The 27,087-nt window shown below is 46.1% G+C and overlaps 2 protein-coding genes across 2 annotated transcripts; both read left to right on the top strand.

Annotated features, from left to right (window-relative positions):
• The first annotated feature begins 19,679 nt into the window (after positions 1–19,679).
• Positions 19,680–21,300, top strand: LOC118242841 (zinc metalloproteinase-disintegrin-like MTP9). The gene is made up of 6 exons (XM_035535743.1): positions 19,680–19,786; positions 19,933–20,113; positions 20,200–20,277; positions 20,394–20,465; positions 20,604–20,773; positions 21,261–21,300. The coding sequence occupies exons 1-6, from the start codon at positions 19,680–19,682 to the stop codon at positions 21,298–21,300; spliced, it is 648 nt and encodes a 215-aa protein (XP_035391636.1).
• A 354-nt stretch (positions 21,301–21,654) lies between these two features.
• LOC113572311 (disintegrin-like halysetin) lies at positions 21,655–25,539 on the top strand. Its single transcript, XM_035535725.1, has 11 exons — positions 21,655–21,677; positions 21,914–21,979; positions 22,320–22,515; positions 23,005–23,110; positions 23,195–23,351; positions 23,464–23,541; positions 23,791–23,884; positions 23,983–24,006; positions 24,206–24,302; positions 24,392–24,436; positions 24,785–25,539. The coding sequence occupies exons 1-11, from the start codon at positions 21,669–21,671 to the stop codon at positions 24,852–24,854; spliced, it is 942 nt and encodes a 313-aa protein (XP_035391618.1). The 5' UTR covers positions 21,655–21,668; the 3' UTR covers positions 24,855–25,539.
• The last annotated feature ends 1,548 nt before the right edge of the window (positions 25,540–27,087 follow it).

Raw genomic sequence — 27,087 nt, forward strand, 5'->3', positions numbered from 1 at the left:
TTGCCATTTTTGACTTTTGCAAAAAAAAAAAAAAAAAGGATAAGGAACTGATCGGCCCTGATCGTCTGTGTATTGGGGCATTGCGCGGATCTTTTCCTCGGTCCTCCTCTGCGCTGGAAGCTCAGCAGGGTCAGATGTAAAGGTGGTGGACATTTGGCAAATCCTGTTAAGTGCATGCTGTAGGATGGAGACTGCTCACCTGAAGCTTCATCCTACTTCACTTCTGTTTATACTTCAGGTGTAGTTTTACATATTCTGTCTCATCCAGCTGGGTGTAAATATTTTTATAAGAGTTTTGATAAGGCTAATTACCAAATAATCAACTAATAACTTAATAATCAATGTTCTTTGCTGGATTTTAAGATGATTATATCAGCACCAGTGACTGGTCATGAAGTCTGTAGCCAGTAGCCGGTGGAACCTTTTTCTGAATCCAGAATGTTTCCACGGAATATCCCTGGTAGGATGACCGCATGCTTAGTTTGTGGTACTTCTTGGAACCGGGATTTCCTGTGCTGACGCGAGACATCAGCGTGAAGCAGCAGATGGTGAAGGCATGCTCCCGTCCTCCTGCTCCCCTAACAGGAGCAGGACCCACGCTCTGCGGTCTGGACCTCCTCACTGTCCCCCTGGTTTTTGTCTTCCCTCAACACCATCCCAACTGCAGCTCCTCCTACAGAGACAGATGCAGGAACCCATGGGAGCCGTCCACATTCTCCTCCAGCCTGGATGGACAGATTTGCAGTAACCGTGGAGATGAGTGATGGGGGTAGAAGAGGGCGTGACCCTCATGTTGCAGCAGATTTAATGATCTACAATCAGCTTTTGTGTTTCCTTCTAAATGAAAATAATCACAAGAGGTGACGAGAGACGAAACCCAGATCAGTGCCTTTGCTCGGTAAAGAAGGGCAAAAAACAAAACACAAACGCTAATGGCAACCAAAAATTCCCAGTGGCTCAGCGTGTGTTTATAGAGTGTGCAGTCTGTGTTTGTGGTGTATGTAATATGAATTTACAGAGTAGGATGATGTATATTCTGAGAATATAGAATAGAATAGACTGCAGCTGTACTGTCTAGCCAAGGCGGTGCAATCATCTTTCACTGATATAGACATTTACGGCATTTAGCAGATGCTATTATCCAGAGCGACTTACAAAAGTGCTTTGTCATTTACTCATAGAATATATCTTAGTACAGTACAGTAGGTTAGAGTCCAACATACCAGTGAACTAGAATACTGTAGAATACAGGGATGAATGCTGATACCTAGAAGTACAAAATACATAAGGTCTATCTTAAACAATAAGTGCAGTAAACAATAAGTGCTAGAGTTTGTTCAACAACATAAACAACATAAACAATACCCTACAATAAGTACTAAATTAGTCAGTCAATAAGGGAGTAGTGTCAGTTGTCCTTTAAATATTCTGCAAATAGATGGGTCTTCAGTCTGCGTTTGAAGACTGCAAGGGACTCTGCTGTCCAGACAACAAGTTCATTCCACCATCTTGGAGCCAGGACAGAAAATAGTCTCGATGCTTGTCGTCCATGAGTCCTGAAGCAAGGTATTTCAAGCCGAGCCATACTTGAGGTACAGATCGGGCTTTGACCATTGACCTCATGTATGAAGGGGCTGGTCCATTTTTGGATTTGTAGGCAAGCATCAAGGTTTTAAATCTGATGCGTGCAGCTACAGGGAGCCAATGAAGGGAGCACAGCAGTGGAGTAACAAGTTGTAGAGGTTTGATGGCTCTTAGAGGAAGACCAGCAAGTAATGAGTTGCAGTAGTCTAGCTTTGAGATCACAAGAGACTGTACAAGCACCTGGGTAGCTTCCTGCGAGAGAAAGGGCCAAATCCTTCATATGTTACAAAGGAGAAATCTGCAAGACCGGGTTAGATTAGAAACATGAGTTGAGAACAACAACTGGTTGTCCAAAGTTCTGCCCAGGCTACGGGCAGCTTCGGATGGTGAAACCAGGGAGTTCTCAAAGGAAACTGCGAGGTCATGGTAAGGGTTGAGAGTACCTAGGATGAACAGAAGCTCAGTTTTACTGGGGTTGAGCTTCAAGTGGTGGGCTGTCATCCATGACGCAATGTCAGTCAAGCATACCGAGATACGTCTGGAGACCTGCGTGTCAGAGGGTGGAATAGAAAGAAATAATGAGTGTCATTGGCATAGCAGTGGTAGGAGAAACCATGAGAAGATATTACATCACCAAGAGAATGAGTATACAAAGAGAAGAGAAGGGGGCCCAATACTGAGCCTTGTGGAACACCAGTGGAGAGTCTACATGGTTTGGATGTAGATCCTCTCCATGTCACCTGATAGGACCGTCCCTCCAGATAGGACTGAAACCATCTCACACCAAGCCTGGAAAGAACAGAGAGAAGAATGTTGTGGTTCATTGTGTCAAAGGCTGCTGAAAGGTCTAGAAGAATCAAAACAGATGACTGTTTGGCAGATTTAGCAGCATGAAGTTTTTCCGTCACTGATATGAGGGCCGTTTCTGTAGAACGTGCCGGTTTGTAGCCAGACTGATTGGGCTCATGCAGCTGGTTCTGGGTGTGAAAAAGAGACAATTGTTTATAAACTGCTCATTCAAGGGCTTTTGAGAGGAAAGAGAAGTGATATCGGTCTGTAGTTGGTAACGTTAGAGCCGTCAATGTGGCCTTCTTGAGGATTGGTACCACCCTGGCAGTTTTGAATGCAGTTGGCACGTATCCAGAAGATAAGGAGTTGTTGATGATGACAGATGGAAGGAAGCAGATCTCTTGCAATTGTCTGGAACAGAGTGAAGGAATTGGATCCAGCGGACATGTAATCGGATTGCTGGAAGTCAGGAGTTGAAGAATTTTATCTGTGGAGAGAGGAAAGAAGTCAGAGAGTTGGATGTTGGGGAATGCACGTTGGTTGGAGGGGTGGGAACAGTGGAAAAGAACTGGTGGATTGCTGCAACCTTCTCCTTAAAGAAGGTGATGAAATCCTCTGGAGGAAGAGATGAGGAAGGAGGGGGAGGGGGAGGATTAAGGAGAGAAGAAAAAATAGTGAAGAGCTTGCGTGGATCAGATGATGATCATTCAAATTTCACTCTGTAGTAGGATGACTTTGTAGATGTTACTTCCAGTGAGAACTTGGAAAGGAGAGACTTGTATGAGCAGAGCTCTGAATCTACGTGAGATTTCTTCCACCTCCTCTCTGCAGTCCTTAGTTCTCCCCTGTGGCAGTGAAGTGTTTCTGTTAGCCAGGGGGCAGGTGGGGAGGACTTAGCAGGTCTAGAGGAGAGAGGGCACAGAAGACTCATTGATGAGAGTGTAGAAATGAAAGAATTTGTAACTGTATCCAAAGAGAGAGAGGATAGAGAGTCAGGGTGAGGAAGGGTGGACAAAATAGTAGAAGTAAGGGAAGAGGGAGTTATGGAGTGCAGATTGCGATGGAAGGAGGAGGAACATGTTGGAGAGGACTGGATGGAAAGAGAAGGAAGGAGAGAGAGAAGGATAGAAAGTGATGGTCCGAGAGGTGGAGGGGGGTGACTGATGTCTGATGTTGTGGTGGTACGGGTGAAGATCAGGTCCAGAACATTGCCCGCTTTGTGAGTCGGAGAAGAGTGGTTGAGGGTGAGGTCAAATGCTGTCAACAGCGAAAGGATTCAGGAGGAGTGCAGCTTGTCTGATGGAAGGTTGAAGTCACCAAGGAGAATGAGTGGATTTCCTTCAATGGGGAATTGACTCAGAAGGATGTCGAGCTCATCAATTAAGTGATCTAGGGAACCTGGAGGGTGGTAGATGACAATGATAAGAAGATTGGTGGGGAAAGACACTGTAATGGCATGAAATTCAAAAGAGGAGATGGAAAGTGTAGAGAAGGAAAGTGGAGTGAAACGCAACTCTCGAGACATTAGTAAACCTGTGCCATCTGTGATGGTGCCGAACGTTGGGAGTAAATGAGATTGCTGAGATTGCGACGTCTATGATGATAGCATGGAGGAGATCTGTAGGATATGTGGACAGGAATTGAGAGACACATTTCAGATGCTTGATTTGTGGATGTATGAGATTAAAGATTGAGATAATATGAGAAGATACTTAGATGAGTTTGTGAAGTCCAATAGTTGAGATGTAGATGAACTGATTGAGAGCAAAAACAAAACGTTCCCAGATGTTGATTACCACTGCAGACATATATGTTGTCGAATTCAGAGTCGTCCTAATTTAAATCAGTTCAATAAGTACTGAGCCCACCCCTCATTCACACCTAAGGCCAGGGCGAAACGACACCAGTAGTGAGCTTCAAGTGAGTAATTACAGCTAACAAACAACTAACAACTAGGTTCAGACAATAAGCCTTGAATTTCACAGAATCTAAGGCAAAAGTAAGTAAACTCAGAGCCTACCTTAACCAACCAGTTTAATCCAACGAGAAAAACCAAAGCACACCTTTTATGTCTTTATTTTTAAAGACATAAAAATGAACAACACATACACAATATTCAGTACATCTCACATTAACATATTCATACTATAAATTCACATGTATTATTTGTTAAGTAGACTATTATTGCCCTAGAAACAAAAGATGGCTTGAAAATCTTTTTATTTGTGAGGAGAGCTTGTGGCACCACCCTGCGGGGAGCAGCTCACACTCACGAAGCTGTGGGTGATGATGACCAGGTCTGTTATACAGATCATTTAATAAGGGGAAAGCTTCTATTTGTTTGTATACGGAAATATCAAACACATGGAAAGTGTCGAGCTACACTTTCAGAAGTGTGGACATGCACTTCATATTTCGATTATGGCTAACCCCAAACCCCTCGCTTTTCCCAGTCAGATGTCTGACGAGCTTTCTTGCACATAAGATAAACATGTCTAAAACTGGTGCTCTCAGAGCGACCCTCAGCATTTGTGAACATATTCCGCAGATTGGTCGTAAAGCCTGACAACCGGAAGTGGGTTCGGGTTGGACCTCAGAAGGCCATCCCATCTGTGCAGTTTAAAATAACTTCTGCTGTTCTGTCCCACGACTGTGTCCCAAACAGAAATGAGTGATTTTGATCAAACACAGCCCTGAGGTTGTCCTGTCAAAGAATACGCCTTTCACACAAACTACGTGGGTGATCTGTTAAAAATAGGTGTATCTGCATTATATTAAAACCTGAACTAAAACCAAAAAAATTAAAAAGTGTTTGTACAGGCCTCTGACTGTGGTAATCAACTGGTTACCATAAGATAAGATAACACTTTATTGATCCTAAAGGAAGATGCAGATATTCTACCTTCACCGTGGTCAGAGTGACGTCTTCACGCCCTCTAAACTTCCTGTCCAACTGTGATGGATGTGACTGATCTGAGTTCAGTGAGGACCCTCTGCATACAAACAGCCAGGATAGAGTTATTCTCAGCTCTGGACCTTGGTCTACTGGCTACTGCTTTAACAACAGACACTTGCTACATATTGGGGACAGTGCAAATGTACAGTAAAAGCTGCAAAGTTAAGAGTGCAACTTAAGACAACGCCCACATATAGCACCCTGTACAGGTGCTTTCTAAGGCTTAAGACCACACCCACATATACCACCCTGTCAAGGTGCGACGTCTATGGTGATAGCGTGGAGGAGATCTGTAGGAGGAGATCTGTAGATCTGTAGGATGTGGGCAGGAATTGAGACACATTTCAGATGCTTGATTTGTGGATGTATGAGATTAAAAATTGAGATAATATGAGAAGATACTTTTTAAGACCATGCCCACATATACCACCCTGTCCAGGTGCTTTCTGTGGCTTAAGACCACGCCCACATATACCACCTGGTCTGTACCAGTATGTATGCCTTTGCTCTGTGCATGGCTGGTGGTGCTGCCACCTGCTGGTTGGCATGGTACCTACAGTAGCATTGAGGTAGTAAAGAGCACTATGAATGTGGAGTCTTGGACAAACCTGTGTCTCTCACTGGTGAACTGGACTTTAAAGAGAAGCTTCAGCAGTTGGGTCTCTCTCCTAACACATACGCACTCGTGTAGTGATTCATATGGAGAAAACTGCTCTGAAAACACCATGACATACAAAACAGGACCTCAAATAAAGAGAGAAATCAAATAGAGAGAGAGAACCTTAAAAAAAGTAAAAACAAAGAATGTTTAAAAGGTGGAGAAATTTACACACATGCCTCTTTCACTTGGAAAAACAGAATTCCCATACTCTGATTTCCAGGGAAGGGAGATGTTCTGTGGAAAAGGTCAGCGCTGTGGAGGCTGTCTGCCGCTCCCCAGGGAAGAGACAGCATGGTACTGTGTGAAACCACGGAAAGGCAGACAGAAGCATCGCTGTGGAAAATGTACCGAACACTGACTCCACAGCCTCCTGCGGGATTAATGACGACTCACGCACAATGAATATAACCACAATTTAGTCTTTTAAAAAACTCACTTTAGACATAAAGGTTTGGTATAGTGGCGGTCTTGTGTGTGGTGTAGGGGTGAGAGAGAAGGCCCCAAACGTGGACTGGTTCTCCGTTTTGGAAGATTCTGCTCTCTCACTGATACCAACCAGCTCATTTCAGAAATCTAACACTGCAGTAAAAAAATTTTTTGCTTGCTTTGGGCCAGACAGGAGCTTTGTCATAAGAGTAACCTCACATCGCAATCGTAGAGTTCTCACAGCTATTAAATGTTGTTTTCCAGCTAGTGCTTTTTGTGTGACTGTGGTGTAGCGACCTGGTGACCCTGCTGGAACAGAGACTAGAACAGTGTCAGACTCACAGAACACAGACTCACAGAACACAGTGTCAGACTCACAGAACACAGATTTACCGAACACAGTGATAACCTCACAGAACACAATGTTAGGCTCACAGAACACAGACTCACAAAACACAGTGTCAGACTCACAGAACACAGAGATAACCTCACAGAACACAATGTTAGGCTCACAGAACACAGACTCACAGAACACAGTGTCAGACTCACAGAACACAGATTTACCGAACACAGTGATAACCTCACAGAACACAATGTTAGGCTCACAGAACACAGACTCACAAAACACAGTGTCAGACTCACAGAACACAGATTTACCGAACACAGTGATAACCTCACAGAACACAATGTTAGGCTCACAGAACACAGACTCACAATGGTCTCCCTGATAGCAGCACTCTTTTTCCTGCTCAAATATCCTGTTCTCTTGCTCAAAAATACAAAAACGTACAACTGAATTAATAGTTCTATTTATATAGCACCTTTCAAGGAACACTTTCAAGGTCACTTTACAATTAACACACACCACACACCAGTGAGAAGCAGCAGCCAATCACAAACAGCGCACTCTCAGCTGGAAACCTCAGCTCTCACACACACAGCGTACTCTCAACCAGAAACCTCAACCACCTGGGCGACCGAATCAGGCGCAGGCAGGGCAGAGATGACACCACCCAGGGCAGAGCACCACCCACCACTGGGAGAGAGGACACCACCCAGGACAGAGTACCACCCACCCACTGGGAGAGATACCACCCAGGACATAGCACCACCCACCCACTGGGAGAGAGGACACCACCCAGGACATAGCACCACCCACCACTGGGAGAGAGGACACCACCCAGGACAGAGCACCACCCACCCACTGGGAGAGATACCACCCAGGACATAGCACCACCCACCACTGGGAGAGAGGACACCACCCAGGACAGAGCACCACCCACCCACTGGGAGAGATACCACCCAGGACATAGCACCACCCACCACTGGGAGAGAGGACACCACCCACACTAAAATTGGATAGAGAATCAACCTAAACTCCATGCTTTGGAACTGTGGGAGGATACCAGAGACGCCAGAGTAAACCCCCACAGATACAGTGAGGACATGGAAACTTCACCCAGATAGGCACTCAAACCAGAGACCCTGGAGCTGAGAAGGAAACACGCTAACCACCTCGCCAACGTGCTGTCCTACAGTAGGCATTTCCAGCTTCAAAAACAACACTCAAAAACAACACTCACAAGGTGTGATTAAACCGCAAAAGATACACCAGCCGTACCTGTGTGTGCTCAGTATATAAGCGTATGTGCATTTAGGTGCCTTTGTGTTGAGGGAGTGTGGGGTGGGGGGTAATTAAAAGTAGCACAAATCAAGAAATTCTAAATTAATTTCAAATAAATATTCATTTACATTCAACTACATGTCAAATGCAATGGCTATGCAAAAATGCAACTGAACGTAGGCCACTGTTTAGCACTGAAATTAGTTCAGCACAGACTATTGATTTAAAATCCAGTCATGAAAACTGACTTGGTGCCTCATTTAAACCAAAAAGAAAAAGCAATGAAGGAAAATGCACCCAGTCAATAGTGTTAAAGTGGATTCACCATAACGTGTACTATATCTCTGATTGGGATGCACAGTGAGGACAAGCAGTTTGGGGAACAGGGTGAAGACCGGGCTACACTCAGACAGCATAGGAGCAGCTACACGGTTCCTGGAGGACACCAGGGAAGAGACCCAGCCTGCAACAGCAGCACTAAAGCACTCCCTTATATCTGCTAAGCAATCAGTGTAGCTGTCTCCATGACGACAGGTCTCTGACGAAAAAAGGCCAACGTGACAGGACAAATGTTTACAGAGATGATGTGTGTCGCGGCATGTTTCAAAAAGATCCATATTACTGTGAGATTAATTCCCTGATCTGTCAGAACGTGGTGGACTCACACTGGCACCAGTTCTCTCTGCCTTCATCTCAACTGGTCTCTAAACCACAAAATGAAGTAATATTAATAATATACAGATGAATGAAGTGTCCTAGATATACTGGACCAGTTTTCCACACCCAGATTAGACCAGTCCATGATGAGTCCCAGCAGACATTCTCCACTGGTCTGACGTTTCGGCCAGTACTAGGATAACGACATGCGGGACAACGGCCAGCTAATTTAGGATGGCCGTGTGGTGTGGACCGGAGGAGGTGGTCTACAACCTGTAAAACTGTGGTTTAATAAAGTGGTAAATTCAGACTCTGGAAATCAAGACTCATAAAACAATGTTTATTTGTAAGTCATTACAGCACATGGAAATATGCGTCTCCAGAGTCCATGCCAAGGCTTCAGCAGGACCAGCTGAAGTGTAAGAGGACTTCACACTCCAATCTTGAGCTCCAAAACCAGACCAGATTTATGCTGCATGGTAAATTAGAAGGACAAAAATATTCAGAAGTTCAAAGTTGTGAAGGAGGAGTTTGTTACCCGAAGATCAAAAGCTTCTTATTCATTTCCACTTGCTCATGCCCATGAAAACTTCAGTTTGCGGACCTGGAGGGACAGTCAAATCCAAGTGCTGTTTCGGACACCAACCGGCAGGGAACCTTCCACCTTGGTGCAACGTGGGTCAGTGGGTCCACCTCAGTGCAGCGTGGTGCAGGAGAACGGTAATAAAACAGATCTGTCTTTCTTCTTCTAGTGGAGCGCCTTCAACTTTTCAGTCATTTGATCCGGATCTTGCCAGAAGGAAAAAATGCTCTGCACTCTGTCCACCGCATCCGTGTCTCCAGATTTCTTGAACAGTCTCACCAGGACGTCCTGGTTAACGTTCTCAAAGATGTTGGCAGCGGCTCGCTTGCGGCTCGCTGCGTAGGATTTCATTGCGTTCCTTGCAGGAGACACGGGCGAGTGTGATGGGTACGTAGACATCCGTTACAGTGGAAGGAGTTCTGGCGCATGCAGCTCCGGTCACTTCACAGAAAGACCACCACAAATACCCTGACAGCTTATATGGGGCTCGTCTGAAAACAGAATTCCTTTTTTAAATGACATCAGCGAGGTCGTTGTGGTCACTGCTTTCTCCAGTGACGTGAGCGCTACATATGGGAGTGTTAATAAACACCAGGGGAGCGTCATGGAGCTCCGAGGATCAGAGACGTCACTGGGTAACTAAAGGTCACGCAGTGAGATAAATAAAACAGGCTGATTATGGTTATGATTATGATTGTTTTTAGGCTATTATGCATGTGAATTTAGTCACGATTACACAGGTTTATTACATTAACGTTGCCATTTGTGATGTCGTATCACACTAAAGCAAACTTAAAAGTTTTTTGCTTTAGAACAAATGACATCTCAGAATGTTCAAAGACATTTTATAATTATGTTTAAAGTCCTCACAAACATCATTTTACACACAGTGTACCATGGAGGACATGTTTCTGGTCAGGACATTCATTTTTGTAACAAAGCATTCTGGTGGTTTTTCTTTGGGACTTGAACACTTTCCCTCCACGTTAATGTTACAGTTTTAACAGAAACTCTGCGTTTCCAACAGTAGGAATGGCATTTAATAGAGCAAATGAGATTTAAAAATCATGACGACTGCTTTCGCTATAATGATAAAGACAAAAGTGATCTTTAAAAAAAAGAATTTTGTGTCATGAGAGTAAACCAAACATGGAACCAAATGTGTGACAAAACGTGGTTTATCACATGTGCAAGATTCAGTGGAAGTGAAGCACAATCAGAAGCTCTAGCAGGAGGTCACACCCCCCCCCCCCCCAAAAAAAAAACACAAACACACTCACACACACACCCCAAACACAAACACTGTGGAGTGCTGAACAGAACACAGTAGGTGTGGCGTGTGTTTGCTTCAGACACTCTTCAGACTTCAGACAGTCTTGGCTGGTATGGGATTTGCAATCTAGTATTAAATAACAGTTTCATTTAGCATTGTTAGTTTGTCCAAAGAATCCTATACCATCCAGTTAGAATATAAATATCCTCAAATGAAAGTTAACATCTACACTTTGAACTCATATTTGTCCTTGACATCAAGTGCAATACACTGATTGATACACAACTGAAATTACAATATGTGTGCTGATGTCCAAATATTAACGGACTTGACTAACTCCCTACTCACTCTCTTCCACTCAGACGACCCACCAGTGACTGCATCAGGGCGCTTACTGTCCTAGTAGCGCGTCGCAGTGCAGTCAGCATGACGAAAGAACTCACGGAACACATGGAAAAGCATGGTGAAATGGGAACTTTCCCACTGGAAGGACGTCAGTCCGCTGTAATTGTGGTTGAGTCTGCATTACAGACCCAAGGATGTAACCAACTTTCCCAAGGTGCCACTGACCAAAGCCCTGGGGCTTGGAATTGCAGCCAAGCAGTAACATGAAGTGTCTCTGTAGAAATGCAGAATAGAATCTCTACCAAGAAACGTGCTGGAAATTTACTGTAGGCCTTAAAATGTTGATCACATTTACTAATGTCCATAGCAAACGTCTTGGCACTGGAAGCTCTTGGAAACAAACTGTAATGGGGAGGAGTGTAGCATTAATATCTGAACAAACTAGACAAGGCAGACAAGTGAATTTGCTTTGATTATAAATTACAGTTGCAAAACTGTTTTTAACTTATTTTTTGAGGTTTCATGCAAACTTTTGAGAGTGTAGGACTGAGTTTATTTGCACACTGAAAATGACACGTGATGCTAATTTTGACAAACACTCTAATAATGAATCACTTCTACAGGAAAAACACTGCAGTTTGCTTTCATTGTTATTGTTTGTCATCTACATAGTTACATAAATGATCTAATCTACACAATGTGACTCGATTGTATATATTAAAGGAAAGAATCATTATATGTAAAGGCATAGAATGCTGCACCCTAGTGGTGATGCATGAAATTGCACCACTTTTGCGATTAGGAGCTAGAACACTATCATCACAGCTGCGAAAATAAACACTAATGAAAAGCGAGCAAACAGTGGCACAAGAGACACACTTATCACCTCGACTTCAACAGCAGGCTAACATTTCACCATCAGGCCACTGCCATCAAAACAACTCACAGTAAAGGAATTGTGACGGCTGCTATCGGAGGTTTCCATGCAGCTCTACAGGCTCCGCCTCTCACACATCACATCTCTATGCAATTCCTTCCAGTAAGCCTGAAGGAAGTTCTGATTTTCTTTTGATTCAAGGGTATCACCACTGACCCAATATTTATTCAGCCGTGTTTATCACTTCTAATCTCTGACCATGACCAACTTGACACTTTCGAAATGTGGCAATAACACCATGGATGATGCTGTCACACCTCGGCATACTTTAGATGTGTCCCAGAATCCCAGCGTTCCACCAGCTTCGTGTTTTGAGAATGGTCTCTGGGGAACAAATGTGTTACAAAGTGATAGAAAATGTTACAAGGTGTTACAAAGTGTTACTAGTTTTTACACTAGAGCATAAGTGTAAAAGTTGAAGTTGAAGAGCTACCCCCGTAGATGAAAAAGATCAGAGACATAGGAACAACAAAAAAAAGTTCTCCTGAAATCCTGCGCACACGTGCAGAAGGGGGAGAGAGAGAGAGAGAGGAAGGGAGAGAGGGAGCGAGAGAGAGAGAGGAAGGGAGAGAGGGAGAGAGGGAGGGAGGTGAGGTGCTCTATAAAGCATCTTCTGCTGTCAGTGGTTCACCTTCACCATGACCCAGGCACAGGTCCTCCTGGGGATCACAGTAGCCCTGGGCTCACTGCACTGCTCAGGTAAGAGGAACAGATTAATAATTAATACAGCAAAACCTCAGAACTGCGACAAAGAAATATAAAGGACTTTTGCTCTTTGCACATATTACAAGGCATCTAGTACTTTAGTCAGTCAATAAGATGTTTCTGAGACTCTCACTGAGATGTTTCTGAGACTAACTCAGTCTCAAACATCTCACTGAGTTAGTCTCAGAAACATCTCACTGAGTTAGTTAGTCTCAGAAACATCTCACTAACTCTGTGAGAAGTTTCTGAGACTAACTCAGCCAGTGAGATGTTCCTCAATATTTTTCTGATGAAGGGATTTCCTTGTTTAGTATCTGGCGTTTTCTTTATAATCTGAAAAAATATCATTTTTTCAATCATGCATGTTTCAATCATACAAAATTGGTTGCACTTGCTTATATGATGTAATGGTTTTATCAGTAGGATACTGGTAAATGCCATTATCAATAACAAAACACACAAGTCTGTTTCAGCTGAAATGTAAAATGAGTCATTTCCATATTCACTGCACATTAGAGCAGTAATTTTTCCACCACTTCTAAATGTGATAATACTAATACTACTAATAATAAAGAACAACAAACCAGCTAACTAATCCATGCTCTAATTTACAACCGGATCTAATAATGTTTTTCTTTATTAAAAATTGTAGTTGCGATAGTGTTCTGACAAGCCAAGGCACAGATAATGCAGCTACAGTGAGCACAGGTGTGTGTAGGTGTGTGTGCCTGCAGATGTGTGTGTGTGTGCGCGCGTAGGTGTGCAGGTGTCTCAGCACCAGGAAACTTCAGACATGCTTAAGGAAGGACCAGAACAAAAAAACAAAGCATCTCTCAGCTTTAGAGACACATTTAGCGGGCAGAGGAGAGCAGTGTCCTGCCAGTACGTGCAGGTCCACAGCTAACTACCCCTGTGCACAGTGGAACTGCCCCTCGCTGGGCTGATAATTACCCCTGTGCACAGTGGAACTGCCCCTCGCTGGGCTGATAATTACCCCTTATACCCAGTGGAACTGCCCCTCGCTGGGCTGATAATTACCCCTTATACCCAGTGGAACTGCCCCTCGCTGGGCTGATAATTACCCCTGTGCACAGTGGAACTGCCCCTCGCTGGGCTGATAATTACCCCTGTGCACAGTGGAACTGCCCCTCGCTGGGCTGGTAATTACCCCTGTGCACAGTGGAACTGCCCCTCGCTGGGCTGATAATTACCCCTGTGCACAGTGGAACTGCCCCTCGCTGGGCTGATAATTACCCCTGTGCACAGTGGAACTGCCCCTCGCTGGGCTGATAATTACCCCTGTGCACAGTGGAACTGCCCCTCGCTGGGCTGATAATTACCCCTGTGCACAGTGGAACTGCCCCTCGCTGGGCTGATAATTTCCCCTGTGCACAGTGGAACTGCCCCTCGCTGGGCTGATAATTACCCTTGTGCACAGTGGAACTGCCCCTCGCTGGGCTGATAATTACCCCTGTGCACAGTGGAACTGCCTCTCCCTGGGCTGATAATTACCCCTGTACACAGTGGAACTGCCCCTCGCTGGGCTGAAGGAGCTGGAGGTGGTTCGACCACTGCGGTTACACACACAACACTGGAGACATGCAGAGGTGAAGTACTACTGTACACACACACACACACACAAACACACAAACACTGGAGACATGCAGAGGTGAAGTACTACTGTACACACACACACACACACACACTGGAGACATGCAGAGGTGAAGTACTACTGTACACACACACACACTGGAGACATGCAGAGGTGAAGTACTACTGTACACACACACACTGGAGACATGCAGAGATGAAGTACTACTGTACACACACACAAACACTGGAGACATGCAGAGGTGAAGTACTACTGTACACACACACACACACACACACACACACTGGAGCCATGCAGAGGTGAAGTACTACTGTACACACACACACACACACTGGAGACATGCAGAGGTGAAGTACTACTGTACACACACACACAAACACTGGAGACATGCAGAGGTGAAGTACTACTGTACACACACACACACACACACAAACACTGGAGACATGCAGAGGTGAAGTACTACTGTACACACACACACACACACTGGAGACATGCAGAGGTGAAGTACTACTGTACACACACACACACACACTGGAGACATGCAGAGGTGAAGTACTACTGTACACACACACACAAACACTGGAGACATGCAGAGGTGAAGTACTACTGTACACACACACACAAACACTGGAGACATGCAGAGGTGAAGTACTACTGTACACACACACACAAACACTGGAGACATGCAGAGGTGAAGTACTACTGTACACACACACACAAACACTGGAGACATGCAGAGGTGAAGTACTGTACACACACACACACACACACTGGAGACATGCAGAGGTGAAGTACTACTGTACACACACACACACTGGAGACATGCAGAGGTGAAGTACTACTGTACACACACACACACACACACACACACACACTGGAGACATGCATAGGTGAAGTACTACTGTACACACACACACTGGAGACATGCAGAGGTGAAGTACTACTGTACACACACACACTGGAGACATGCAGAGGTGAAGTACTACTGTACACACACACACTGGAGACATGCAGAGGTGAAGTACTACTGTACACACACACTGGAGACATGCAGAGGTGAAGTACTACTGTACACACACACACACACACACTGGAGACATGCAGAGGTGAAGTACTACTGTACACACACACACACACACTGGAGACATGCAGAGGTGAAGTACTACTGTACACACACACACACACACACTGGAGACATGCAGAGGTGAAGTACTACTGTACACACACACACACTGGAGACATGCAGAGGTGAAGTACTACTGTACACACACACACTGGAGACATGCAGAGGTGAAGTACTACTGTACACACACACACACACACACACACACACACACTGGAGACATGCAGAGGTCAAGTACTACTGTACACACACACACACACTGGAGACATGCAGAGGTGAAGTACTACTGTACACACACACACACTGGAGACATGCAGAGGTGAAGTACTACTGTACACACACACACACACTGGAGACATGCAGAGGTGAAGTACTACTGTACACACACACACACACTGGAGACATGCAGAGGTGAAGTACTACTGTACACACACACACACTGGAGACATGCAGAGGTGAAGTACTACTGTACACACACACACACTGGAGACATGCAGAGGTGAAGTACTACTGTACACACACACACACACTGGAGACATGCAGAGGTGAAGTACTACTGTACACACACACACACTGGAGACATGCAGAGGTGAAGTACTACTGTACACACACACACACACTGGAGACATGCAGAGGTGAAGTACTACTGTACACACACACACACACACACACACACTGGAGACATGCAGAGGTGAAGTACTACTGTACACACACACACTGGAGACATGCAGAGGTGAAGTACTACTGTACACACACACACTGGAGACATGCAGAGGTGAAGTACTACTGTACACACACACACTGGAGACATGCAGAGGTGAAGTACTACTGTACACACACACACTGGAGACATGCAGAGGTGAAGTACTACTGTACACACACACACTGGAGACATGCAGAGGTGAAGTACTACTATACACACACACACACACTGGAGACATGCAGAGGTGAAGTACTACTGTACACACACACTGGAGACATGCAGAGATGAAGTACTACTGTACACACACACACAACACTGGAGACATGCAGAGGTGAAGTACTACTGTACACACACACACACACACACACCCTGGAGCCATTCAGAGGTGAAGTACTACTGTACACACACACACACACTACACACACTGGAGCCAGCAGAGGTGAAGTACTACTGTACACACACACACACACACTGGAGACATGCAGAGGTGAAGTACTACTGTACACACACACCACAAACACTGGAGACATGCAGAGGTGAAGTACTACTGTACCACACACACACAACAAACACTGGAGACATGCAAGGTGAAGTACTACTGTACACACCACACACAAACACTGGAGACATGCAGAGGTGAAGTACTACTGTACACACACACACACACACTGGAGACATGCAGAGGTGAAGTACTACTGTACACACACACAAAAACACTGGAGACATGCAGAGGTGAAGTACTACTGTACACACACACACAAACACTGGAGACATGCAGAGGTGAAGTACTACTGTACACACACACACAAACACTGGAGACATGCAGAGGTGAAGTACTACTGTACACACACACACACTGGAGACATGCAGAGGTGAAGTACTACTGTACACACACACACACTGGAGACATGCAGAGGTGAAGTACTACTGTACACACACACACACACACACACACACACTGGAGACATGCATAGGTGAAGTACTACTGTACACACACACACTGGAGACATGCAGAGGTCAAGTACTACTGTACACACACACACACACTGGAGACATGCAGAGGTGAAGTACTACTGTACACACACACACACTGGAGACATGCAGAGGTGAAGTACTACTGTACACACACACACACCTGGAGACATGCAGAGGTGAAGTACTACTGTACACACCACACACAACTGGAGACATGCAGAGGTGAAGTACTACTGTACACACACACACACTGGAGACATGCAGAGGTGAAGTACTACTGTACACACACACACACTGGAGACATGCAGAGGTGAAGTACTACTGTACACACACACACACACTGGAGACATGCAGAGGTGAAGTACTACTGTACACACACACACACTGGAGACATGCAGAGGTGAAGTACTACTGTACACACACACACACACTGGAGACATGCAGAGGTGAAGTACTACTGTACACACACACACACACACACACACACTGGAGACATGCAGAGGTGAAGTACTACTGTACACACACACACTGGAGACATGCAGAGGTGAAGTACTACTGTACACACACACACTGGAGACATGCAGAGGTGAAGTACTACTGTACACACACACACTGGAGACATGCAGAGGTGAAGTACTACTGTACACACACACACTGGAGACATGCAGAGGTGAAGTACTACTGTACACACACACACTGGAGACATGCAGAGGTGAAGTACTACTATACACACACACACACACTGGAGACATGCAGAGGTGAAGTACTACTGTACACACACACACACACATACTGGAGACATGCAGAGGTGAAGTACTACTGTACACACACACACACACACTGGAGACATGCAGAGGTGAAGTACTACTGTACACACACACACACACACTGGAGACATGCAGAGGTGAAGTACTACTGTACACACACACACACACACTGGAGACATGCAGAGGTGAAGTACTACTGTACACACACACACACACACTGGAGACATGCAGAGGTGAAGTACTACTGTACACACACACACACACACACTGGAGACATGCAGAGGTGAAGTACTACTGTACACACACACACAAACACTGGAGACATGCAGAGGTGAAGTACTACTGTACACACACACACACACAAACACTGGAGACATGCAGAGGTGAAGTACTACTGTACACACACACACAAACACTGGAGACATGCAGAGGTGAAGTACTACTGTACACACACACACACACACTGGAGACATGCAGAGGTGAAGTACTACTGTACACACACACAAAAACACTGGAGACATGCAGAGGTGAAGTACTACTGTACACACACACACAAACACTGGAGACATGCAGAGGTGAAGTACTACTGTACACACACACACAAACACTGGAGACATGCAGAGGTGAAGTACTACTGTACACACACACACACTGGAGACATGCAGAGGTGAAGTACTACTGTACACACACACACACTGGAGACATGCAGAGGTGAAGTACTACTGTACACACACACACACACACACACACACACACACTGGAGACATGCATAGGTGAAGTACTACTGTACACACACACACTGGAGACATGCAGAGGTGAAGTACTACTGTACACACACACACTGGAGACATGCAGAGGTGAAGTACTACTGTACACACACACTGGAGACATGCAGAGGTGAAGTACTACTGTACACACACACACACACACACACACACACACACACTGGAGACATGCAGAGGTGAAGTACTACTGTACACACACACACACACACTGGAGACATGCAGAGGTGAAGTACTACTGTACACACACACACACTGGAGACATGCAGAGGTGAAGTACTACTGTACACACACACACACTGGAGACATGCAGAGGTGAAGTACTACTGTACACACACACACACTGGAGACATGCAGAGGTGAAGTACTACTGTACACACACACACATACTGGAGACATGCAGAGGTGAAGTACTACTGTACACACACACACACTGGAGACATGCAGAGGTGAAGTACTACTGTACACACACACACACTGGAGACATGCAGAGGTGAAGTACTACTGTACACACACACACACTGGAGACATGCAGAGGTGAAGTACTACTGTACACACACACACTGGAGACATGCAGAGGTGAAGTACTACTGTACACACACACACACACACACAAACACTGGAGACATGCAGAGGTGAAGTACTACTGTACACACACACACACACACACAGGAGACATGCAGAGGTGAAGTACTACTGTACACACACACACACTGGAGAGGTGAATTACTACTGTACACACACACACACACTGGAGAGGTGAATTACTACTGTACACATATATTTCTGACACATACACCAAACTCACACATACACAAGCGCATACATACATGCACACACGTAACACACATGTCTTCTGCCCTCCTCACAGTCCTCGAACACAGACACAGTCTCGTACAGGCTGGAGATGAAGGAGACAAACATCGATATTCATTTAACAAGAAACAGGTGCGGGTGTCTCATTCAGAGGTGGGAGGAGCTGCTGTTGAGTGGGAGGAGCTACCATCTCACACTGTGCCATTTCCTTATTGGCTTCCAGAGACCTGATAAGTTCAAACTACACAGAGACTCACTACACGGCTAATGGAACCATGGTAACCGTCGCCATGCAAGATCAGGTGGGTGCTGTCTGGTTAACTACCTTTCCACCTGTATTGTACCTGGCTTCACTGTAACCATGGTGACCCTGCCCCTGAGGCAGGCTGTGTCACAGTGCTATTACCATGGCTGGGTTGGAGACAACCAAGAGTCCATTGCCAGCATAAGCACTTGCAAAGGAATCAGGTGATGCTCATTTAAAAACATCAGTAAGGAGATTGGTACCTAGACCGTCTAGGTAATAGAATACCTGCTAACACCTGTTACGATTTGAGACTGAACATGCTTTCAAGTAAGTAAGACAGTTCATTTTTTGTCTGTGTGTCGGTCAGGGGTTTCTTCAGGACAGAGAATCATGACTACGTGATTGAGCCTCTGTCAGACAGCCAAACTGGGGAGCATGTGATTTACAGAGCCGAGCTCCTGAAGGCCAGAGACGTCCACTGTGGGGTCACTAAGACCATGGACTCTGCACTACCCAAATTCACCCGTAGAGGGCACCCTCAGCACAGGGTGAGTGGAGCTTCAGCTCCGTGCTGGAAACTCGTGATCCTGGTGGACGCAGACGTTAAAGATGTGCTGTTTCCTTCCCTACACAGTTCGCGGGGGCCTCACAAACACCATCTGTGAAAGGACGCAAGTATATTGAGACGTATCTGGTTGTGGACAACAGCGAGGTAAGGAGAAGGGACATCCGTCCTCTTAATTGAATTAACTCCCGTATTTATCAGCACTGTGGATCAGCTGAACGCGATCAGTGATCTGATCCTCACACCTCCTGTTGTGATTCCAGTTTCGGAATTTAGGAAGCGATATGAACAAAGTGCGGATGAGGATGTTTGAGATCATCAACTTTGTGAACAGGGTGAGCGATTCCTCTCATGACTGACAGGGGTTCCCCAGGACAGGGGTTCCCCAGGGCAGGGGGTCCCCAGGACGGGGGTCCCTGACGCATACAGCACAGGGCTCACAAGGGACTCCCCCTCCATCTCCCTCTCCTCAGATATACCTGCCCCTGAATACTTTTATTGCCCTGGTGGGGTTGGAGGTGTGGTCAGATAGGGACAAGATCTCTGTGGGCCCCCCCGCGGAGCAAACTCTCTCTGCCTTCACTGACTGGAGAAACAATGAGCTGAACAAGATCAAACAGAGTGACCACGCACAGCTCATCTCGTAAGTCTGCACCCCTCCCCCATACTTACCTCATATAAGTATTAATTTACATATGCAAACTTCCCTTTGTGTTTCAGAGTGGTACATTTTGGTGGTTTAGTGGGTTTGGCTTATATAGGAAGCCTGTGCTCGACGGACTCCACGATTCTAGTCCGGGTAAGCTGACACCAGCCAAACCTGATCAGTCAATCCTGTAGTCCTGTGGTCCTGTAGTCCTGCAGCTTCATACACGTGCTGTTAGTCACGTCTCTGTCTCGTCCAGCTCAGCCCTTCCTAATGAAAATGACAGCGTTTGAGTGGGTCACACACTCATCTGGAAAGGCACCACACTAGTACAGTAGCCCAAAGCCGTATTAACTCCCGTGTTAACACTCTGCTGAACGCGGCTGGCGTTTGTGTGTTTGTAGAATGTACACTCCACCCTCCACGATGGGCCGTACCTGCAGAGTTGCGGCTGCTAGTGGAGATGATGGTATCTGTTTTGCAGGACACATCATCCAGCACCATGGAAACAGCAGTGGTGTTAGCACACGAGCTAGGCCACAACCTGGGCATGAGTCATGATAGCCCCACCTGCTTCTGCACCAAACACCACTGCATTATGGGTGCCACTCTCAGGTGCTGATATGGGAACAGCTGAGTGTGCATGAACAGTCGCAGCCATGCTATGCTACAGCAACACACACTGATCACAGATCTAATTCCTGCGCTTCCTGTGCTCTCTAGTGCCCCTCCTCCTCAGCACTTCAGCAGCTGCAGTGTGGCAGAGTTTGAGGAGTTTCTGCGTTCCGCTGCCTCGCTGCAGTGCCTGTCGAACAACCCCAACAACACCACCATCACTCCGCCCGTCTGCGGTAACGGCTTCCTGGAGGAAGGAGAGGACTGCGACTGTAGCATGGTGGAGGTGAGGAGCACACCTACGCCTGGGAAGGCATCGTAACCACACGTGGTGGCTATAACAACCCTATGATAACACCACCCTGGAGAGAGTTCAGCTCCACCCCATCCTAAAACTATTGCTTTAAACAAGTCTATGAACATTAGAAAGAAAGATAAGATCTCCGAGTCTGCGATGCCTACGATAACAACAGGTGAATAAAGTCGTGACTGGCTGTTGTTTGACTCTGTGTGTGTGTTTAGGGCGTGTGTGTGTTACAGGAGTGCCATACTGATGCCTCTCAGTGCAAATGCTGCAAGAACTGCAAGGTCACACACTCTCTCACACTCACACACTCTCACACACTCACTCTCACACACTCTCACACACTCTCACTCTCTCTCACACACTCTTACACACTCTCTCACACACTCTCACACACTCTCACACACACTCACACACTCTCTCTCACACACTCTCTCACACACTCTCACACACTCTCTCTCACTCTCACTCTCTCACACACTCTCACTCTCTCTCACTCTCTCTCACACACACAGTAATGCCTCACTCACTATCTCACTCCAGCAGAGATCTGTTTGTGCAGTGTGCATGTCTGCTCGAGGCTGAGACAGCGCGGCTCTCACAGTCATTCACTCTGATTTCCAGTTCCTGCCTCTTGTGGTGATGTGTCGGCCCGTTAGGAGCGAGTGTGACCTGCCTGAATACTGCACAGGAATGTCCTCGGAGTGTCCTGAAGACACGTTCCGAGCAAACGGCGCTCCCTGCAGCAATAACACCGGCTACTGCCACGGAGGCCAGTGTCCACGCCGACTGGACCAGTGCACCGGCACGTGGGGACAGAGTAAGGCTTCCCGTCTCCTGCGTTTAGACCAATCTCCACGCCTAGACGTCCACACTCGAGGAAACATGGATGCAATTAAGGTTCCCTTCCTGTTCCAAGGCTCAGAAAATAATCTTTCTTGTTTAGAGCGTTTCTGAACGCAGATGTCGTTCCAGAGAGGCAGACTGAGTGGTATGGCTCAAAGGTTCATCGACTGTGATGTGACCATCATATATAAGAGCTATAAAAGAGAGCCTTGAGTTTCTCTTATATTTCACTGCAGGTGATGGATCGTATTGTACACCAGCCTGGACGCCTTAAAGCGTGTGGGAGGTAGTGAAGAGTTTTATTATTATTGTGATATTCACAGCAGCCTCCAGCCAGGACAGACGCGTCTTAAGGCCTAGCTCGTACACCCACGCGCTTAAAAAGACGTCAGGTGTGTATGCGATATGCCGAACACACACTTGACACCTGAACGAATGGCGTTGTGGTGCTTGTGTCTCGCAGCCGCACAAACGGCCTCGGATTCCTGCTACGAACTGAACACTCACGGCACACAGTACGCATACTGCACGCGGCCATCTCCCGACGTATATACAGGATGCCAACCCAAGTACGTCACGCCAGTATTTGTTTGCTTTCTAAAAGTGTTTATTAAATCCCCTTCCTTATCAATATTTTACCGTCGCCCGCATAGGGATGTTGCGTGCGGGAAGCTCTTCTGCTGGAACGGGTCGGCAGAGCCGCGTCACGGGACAGCAGTAATGATCGGCTCGTGCAAGGCCACTGTTCACGGGGACCCGAGCGCGGACTACGGTCAGGTCCACACCGGGACCAAATGCGGAGAGGGCCTGGTGAGACACTCGCGTGCCATCCACAGACTTAACATACACGTGTCAATAAATAATCAATAAAGCTGTCGAAGCCGTAGCCCTGGCTGACGTCAGCGAACGGGCGCCTGCACAGGTTTGCAGCAACAGCGCGTGCGTGGAGCTGGGGACGGTGTACGAGGAGCCGAACTGCACCAAATGCCCGGAGCACGCGGTAAGATAATCAGTCCCGACTGTTGCAAAACTCTCATTCTGTACCCACAAGCAGCTGAAATTGGAGCTTCCAAATGAATGTGAACATGTGAAGCACAGGCACGCGCTTCAATGAGGTAATCAGGAACACTGGTTTCCTAGGATACTCGGCATCGGTTTCATTTGAAAATGCATATATCAACGAGAATGAGAAGCGTGTGCAACTCATGTAAGGACTCTGAAAGGCCTCGCGCGAGTCTTTGTCTTCCAGGTGTGCAATAACAAGGGCGCATGCCAGTGCGCCGCAGGTTGGGCGCCACCAGACTGCGCCAGTCCGCACACAGACTACATCGCCACTGCTGCCGGTGAGTCCTGCTACTTAACAGACGGGTGTACCTGCGTGAGCGAATGCCATACCCTTCCCAAGAAACTGTAACCAATTATTGCAATGTATATATTTCAGATCCAGTGCCGGGACTAAGCAACAGTAAGTTCAACATCAGCTTTGTGGTTAAAGGCTCGTTATCTGTCTGACCTTTGACGCCACCCTTAAGTCAAACGTGTCTAATCCTGTTTAATCAGGAAGCAGATAATAAACCAGTAGGAGGAGATCCGGCCGCGTGTGCATTAATAAACAGATCAGTGGCGACCGCGCGCTAACCGCACGCCCCCTCCTCGCCCTACAGAAGCGTGCAGTGCCATAGCAGCATGTGCGACTGTGCTGCTCTGTCTCGCGCTCGTCACTGCCGCTATGGTCTGGAGAGTCAAAACGACGCGGAACCGGTACGCAAATGCACAGACGCACGAGACCACACACAGACGGGTGGCGTGTGCGAGCGACTGTAGTGCAGTTTCATTTTCTCTCGTTGCAGGTCTCGAGCTGCAGGAAGCAGAGTTCCCAGTGCTGTTCCACAGCAGTACGGTCCAGTAGCATCTAGCCTCGTTTACTACAGCATAGCACTCAGTCTCCCACTTTGGAGAGCTCATGTCAGCCACCTTTTTACTTTACCTTTGAGGAGAAGGTCTTACCTGTTTGAACACACCTGAAATATTTTTAGTTAACCCGAGTGTGCATGTGCTATGATTATACAGACATGTGTCAGAGCCTCACCCTTAAACCATCATTAAACATCAGACTTGGTCTTTAATTTTACTGCAAGTGGAGATTCAATACTGAAAATGCTTTTGTTAAAAATGAGGAATTAAGTTTAAATCTGTTTAATCTAGAAATTAGTGTTCAGAGCTCTAATCTTTCCTTTTTGCAGTCCTGTGCCCACTGTAAGTGCCCGCGTGCTGTCTGAGGGATCACAGAAGGGCTCCTTCTTCTGGGTCTAACATGGGAAGCTGGATCCCTGAGAAATCTCACCATTTAATCAACAAGTGCATCCACTCAAAGGCTTTCAAAACACCAATCACACTGTAATCAGCTTCCCTCAAAACCACCTCTGGCGGCTCAGTTTGAGGACAAGACTTTGGTGGACGTTGAAAGCAAAGCTACGTCTCGTCATGGGGTGGTTCTTTACACCACGTAGGCTGAGGTATTGGTTCTCCCTCCCTGGTCCTGTCGGACTGGGTAACCAGCAGGACCTGTGGTACTCTGGTTATGATTGTGGTGCAGGACAACAGCACAGTGACAGGATGCTGCAGCAGTTTTAGCGTCACTGTATATTCACAGGAAATGAGACGGGTGATGTTGGTGAGTTAAGTGACCACATTCTTATATTAATGACTCTGGCACCTTTACAACACTAACAGTGTCTCACTTTTTAAATGTTGGCATGGTTGGTACACAGATTAGGGTTATGTACTAAATTAAGGAACAAATATTGGCAAGATTATATTTTATTTTACTAGATTAGTGTGTCCCTGACAGACATATAAACCTGTACATAGAGCAACATATAAATTGTTTCAGCCAGTGTGTGGGGAGAGTGGTAATTCCTGAACTTTAGTCTTTGTTTTAAATTGTAGCCTACAAATACTGATTTGGGCTTTACATTTTCAAAGGTTTTCTTGCATTTATTTAATAAAATATTTACAGTACTTTTTGTTTGGAAATACTTAACATTTTTTGCCAAGGTTTTGTATATTATGTAACAAAATTTGCAAGGGGTAGAAGCAAGCAAACATCAGCTTCTCTGTTCTCACCTGCCAGTGCCCCTTAGCTTTCACAGCTCACGACCTAAACACAACCTCTACACGCACTATCACACTCCACTGTGTGGACTACAGATACATCAGTACAACACACACACCAACAAAATGCAAGGAGACAGCGGACGCGATACCAGCGCACTGCAGCCCTGTTAACACACTAATCCCAGCTGGACTGCGCTACTACATTGCAGAAGGCTCTTCTGTTCTCTCACACACAGAAACAAACACAAACCAAGCAAGCTCGACACAAACAGAGAAAGTGAAACACATGCAGAGCGAGCGAGAGAAAACAAGCCCAGCCTCAATCAGGACACTCTGAAGTGTAGCAGGTGCCCCGAGCTGCGTGGACGACAGTTGCCCTGTGTTCCATTCCACTGGCTCACACTTGAAAGAATCTTTCAACCTACAGTGCTTCTCACATGCCCCTCAACTGAGAGCTCACTGCAGTATCATGGGGCCCCAGCCAGAGGGTAAGGAGTGTAAACCTTTCACAGGTGTGGACACCCATGCTGATGTACCGTGAACAGACACTGTTGAACACCCACGATCACCTCCAGATTGTTTACAAGAACCTACAGTAGTAACTCATATTTTCATTAACCCTCGGTTCTTACCAACATTGTGATAGAGCTGGACTCCGTCAAAGTACTACATTAGAATAAGATAGGCTAGCCTATTGGTACACAAGGCCAGTACATTAATACACAAATGTTTGCTATTTAATCCATTTTTTTTTTTGTATGGTGTCAACCAACAATGCATTACCTTGACTATGGTCTATAAAATAAAACAACACCGCTAGAAAATTGTTTTTGCTAATCTATGGCACTTTCTCTTATACGTCCCCGCCCAGAAAAGAAAAACAAAGATATCCATCATTAAAGCATCCTTCTTGTGCAAAAGTCAGCTCTACGCAGCACTCAGAGGCAGAGGCAGTGATGCTTCCTCTCCGATCAAGCATCTTCACTAGAGGACTGAGTGTCCTTCACAATGTTCTGGAAGGACTGTTCAGAAAGCTCGACTGGTTGAGTCAGCCTGTCTTAGACGAAACCTGAGAAACTGGAGACAACTCACCAGCTCAACGCGCAGTTTATGCAGAGTCCCGTCCCTTTGGAGGCCATCATAATCACACATGAAACACAAATAAAGAAGCAAGACAAAGTTTTTTTCCATCTTTTTTTGTATTTGTTTAGTTTCTCCCCCCTTTTCTCTGATGGAGTGATACATCTACATAAATCAATATTCACTGAGGCCTCGCAATACAAGTACTTGACAAAGTTTTTTTTTTTCTCTCTTATCACCTATTAAGAAATAAAAATCTTAATGAACATTTTCTGTACATTCTGTAAGACATGTTTGAAATCCATAACAGAAGTCAGAAACAAAGTCCTCCTAATGTGGAGTCTTTCTC

The sequence above is a fragment of the Electrophorus electricus genome, chromosome 17 (assembly GCF_013358815.1).
Source record: "Electrophorus electricus isolate fEleEle1 chromosome 17, fEleEle1.pri, whole genome shotgun sequence".
NCBI lineage: Eukaryota > Metazoa > Chordata > Actinopteri > Gymnotiformes > Gymnotidae > Electrophorus > Electrophorus electricus.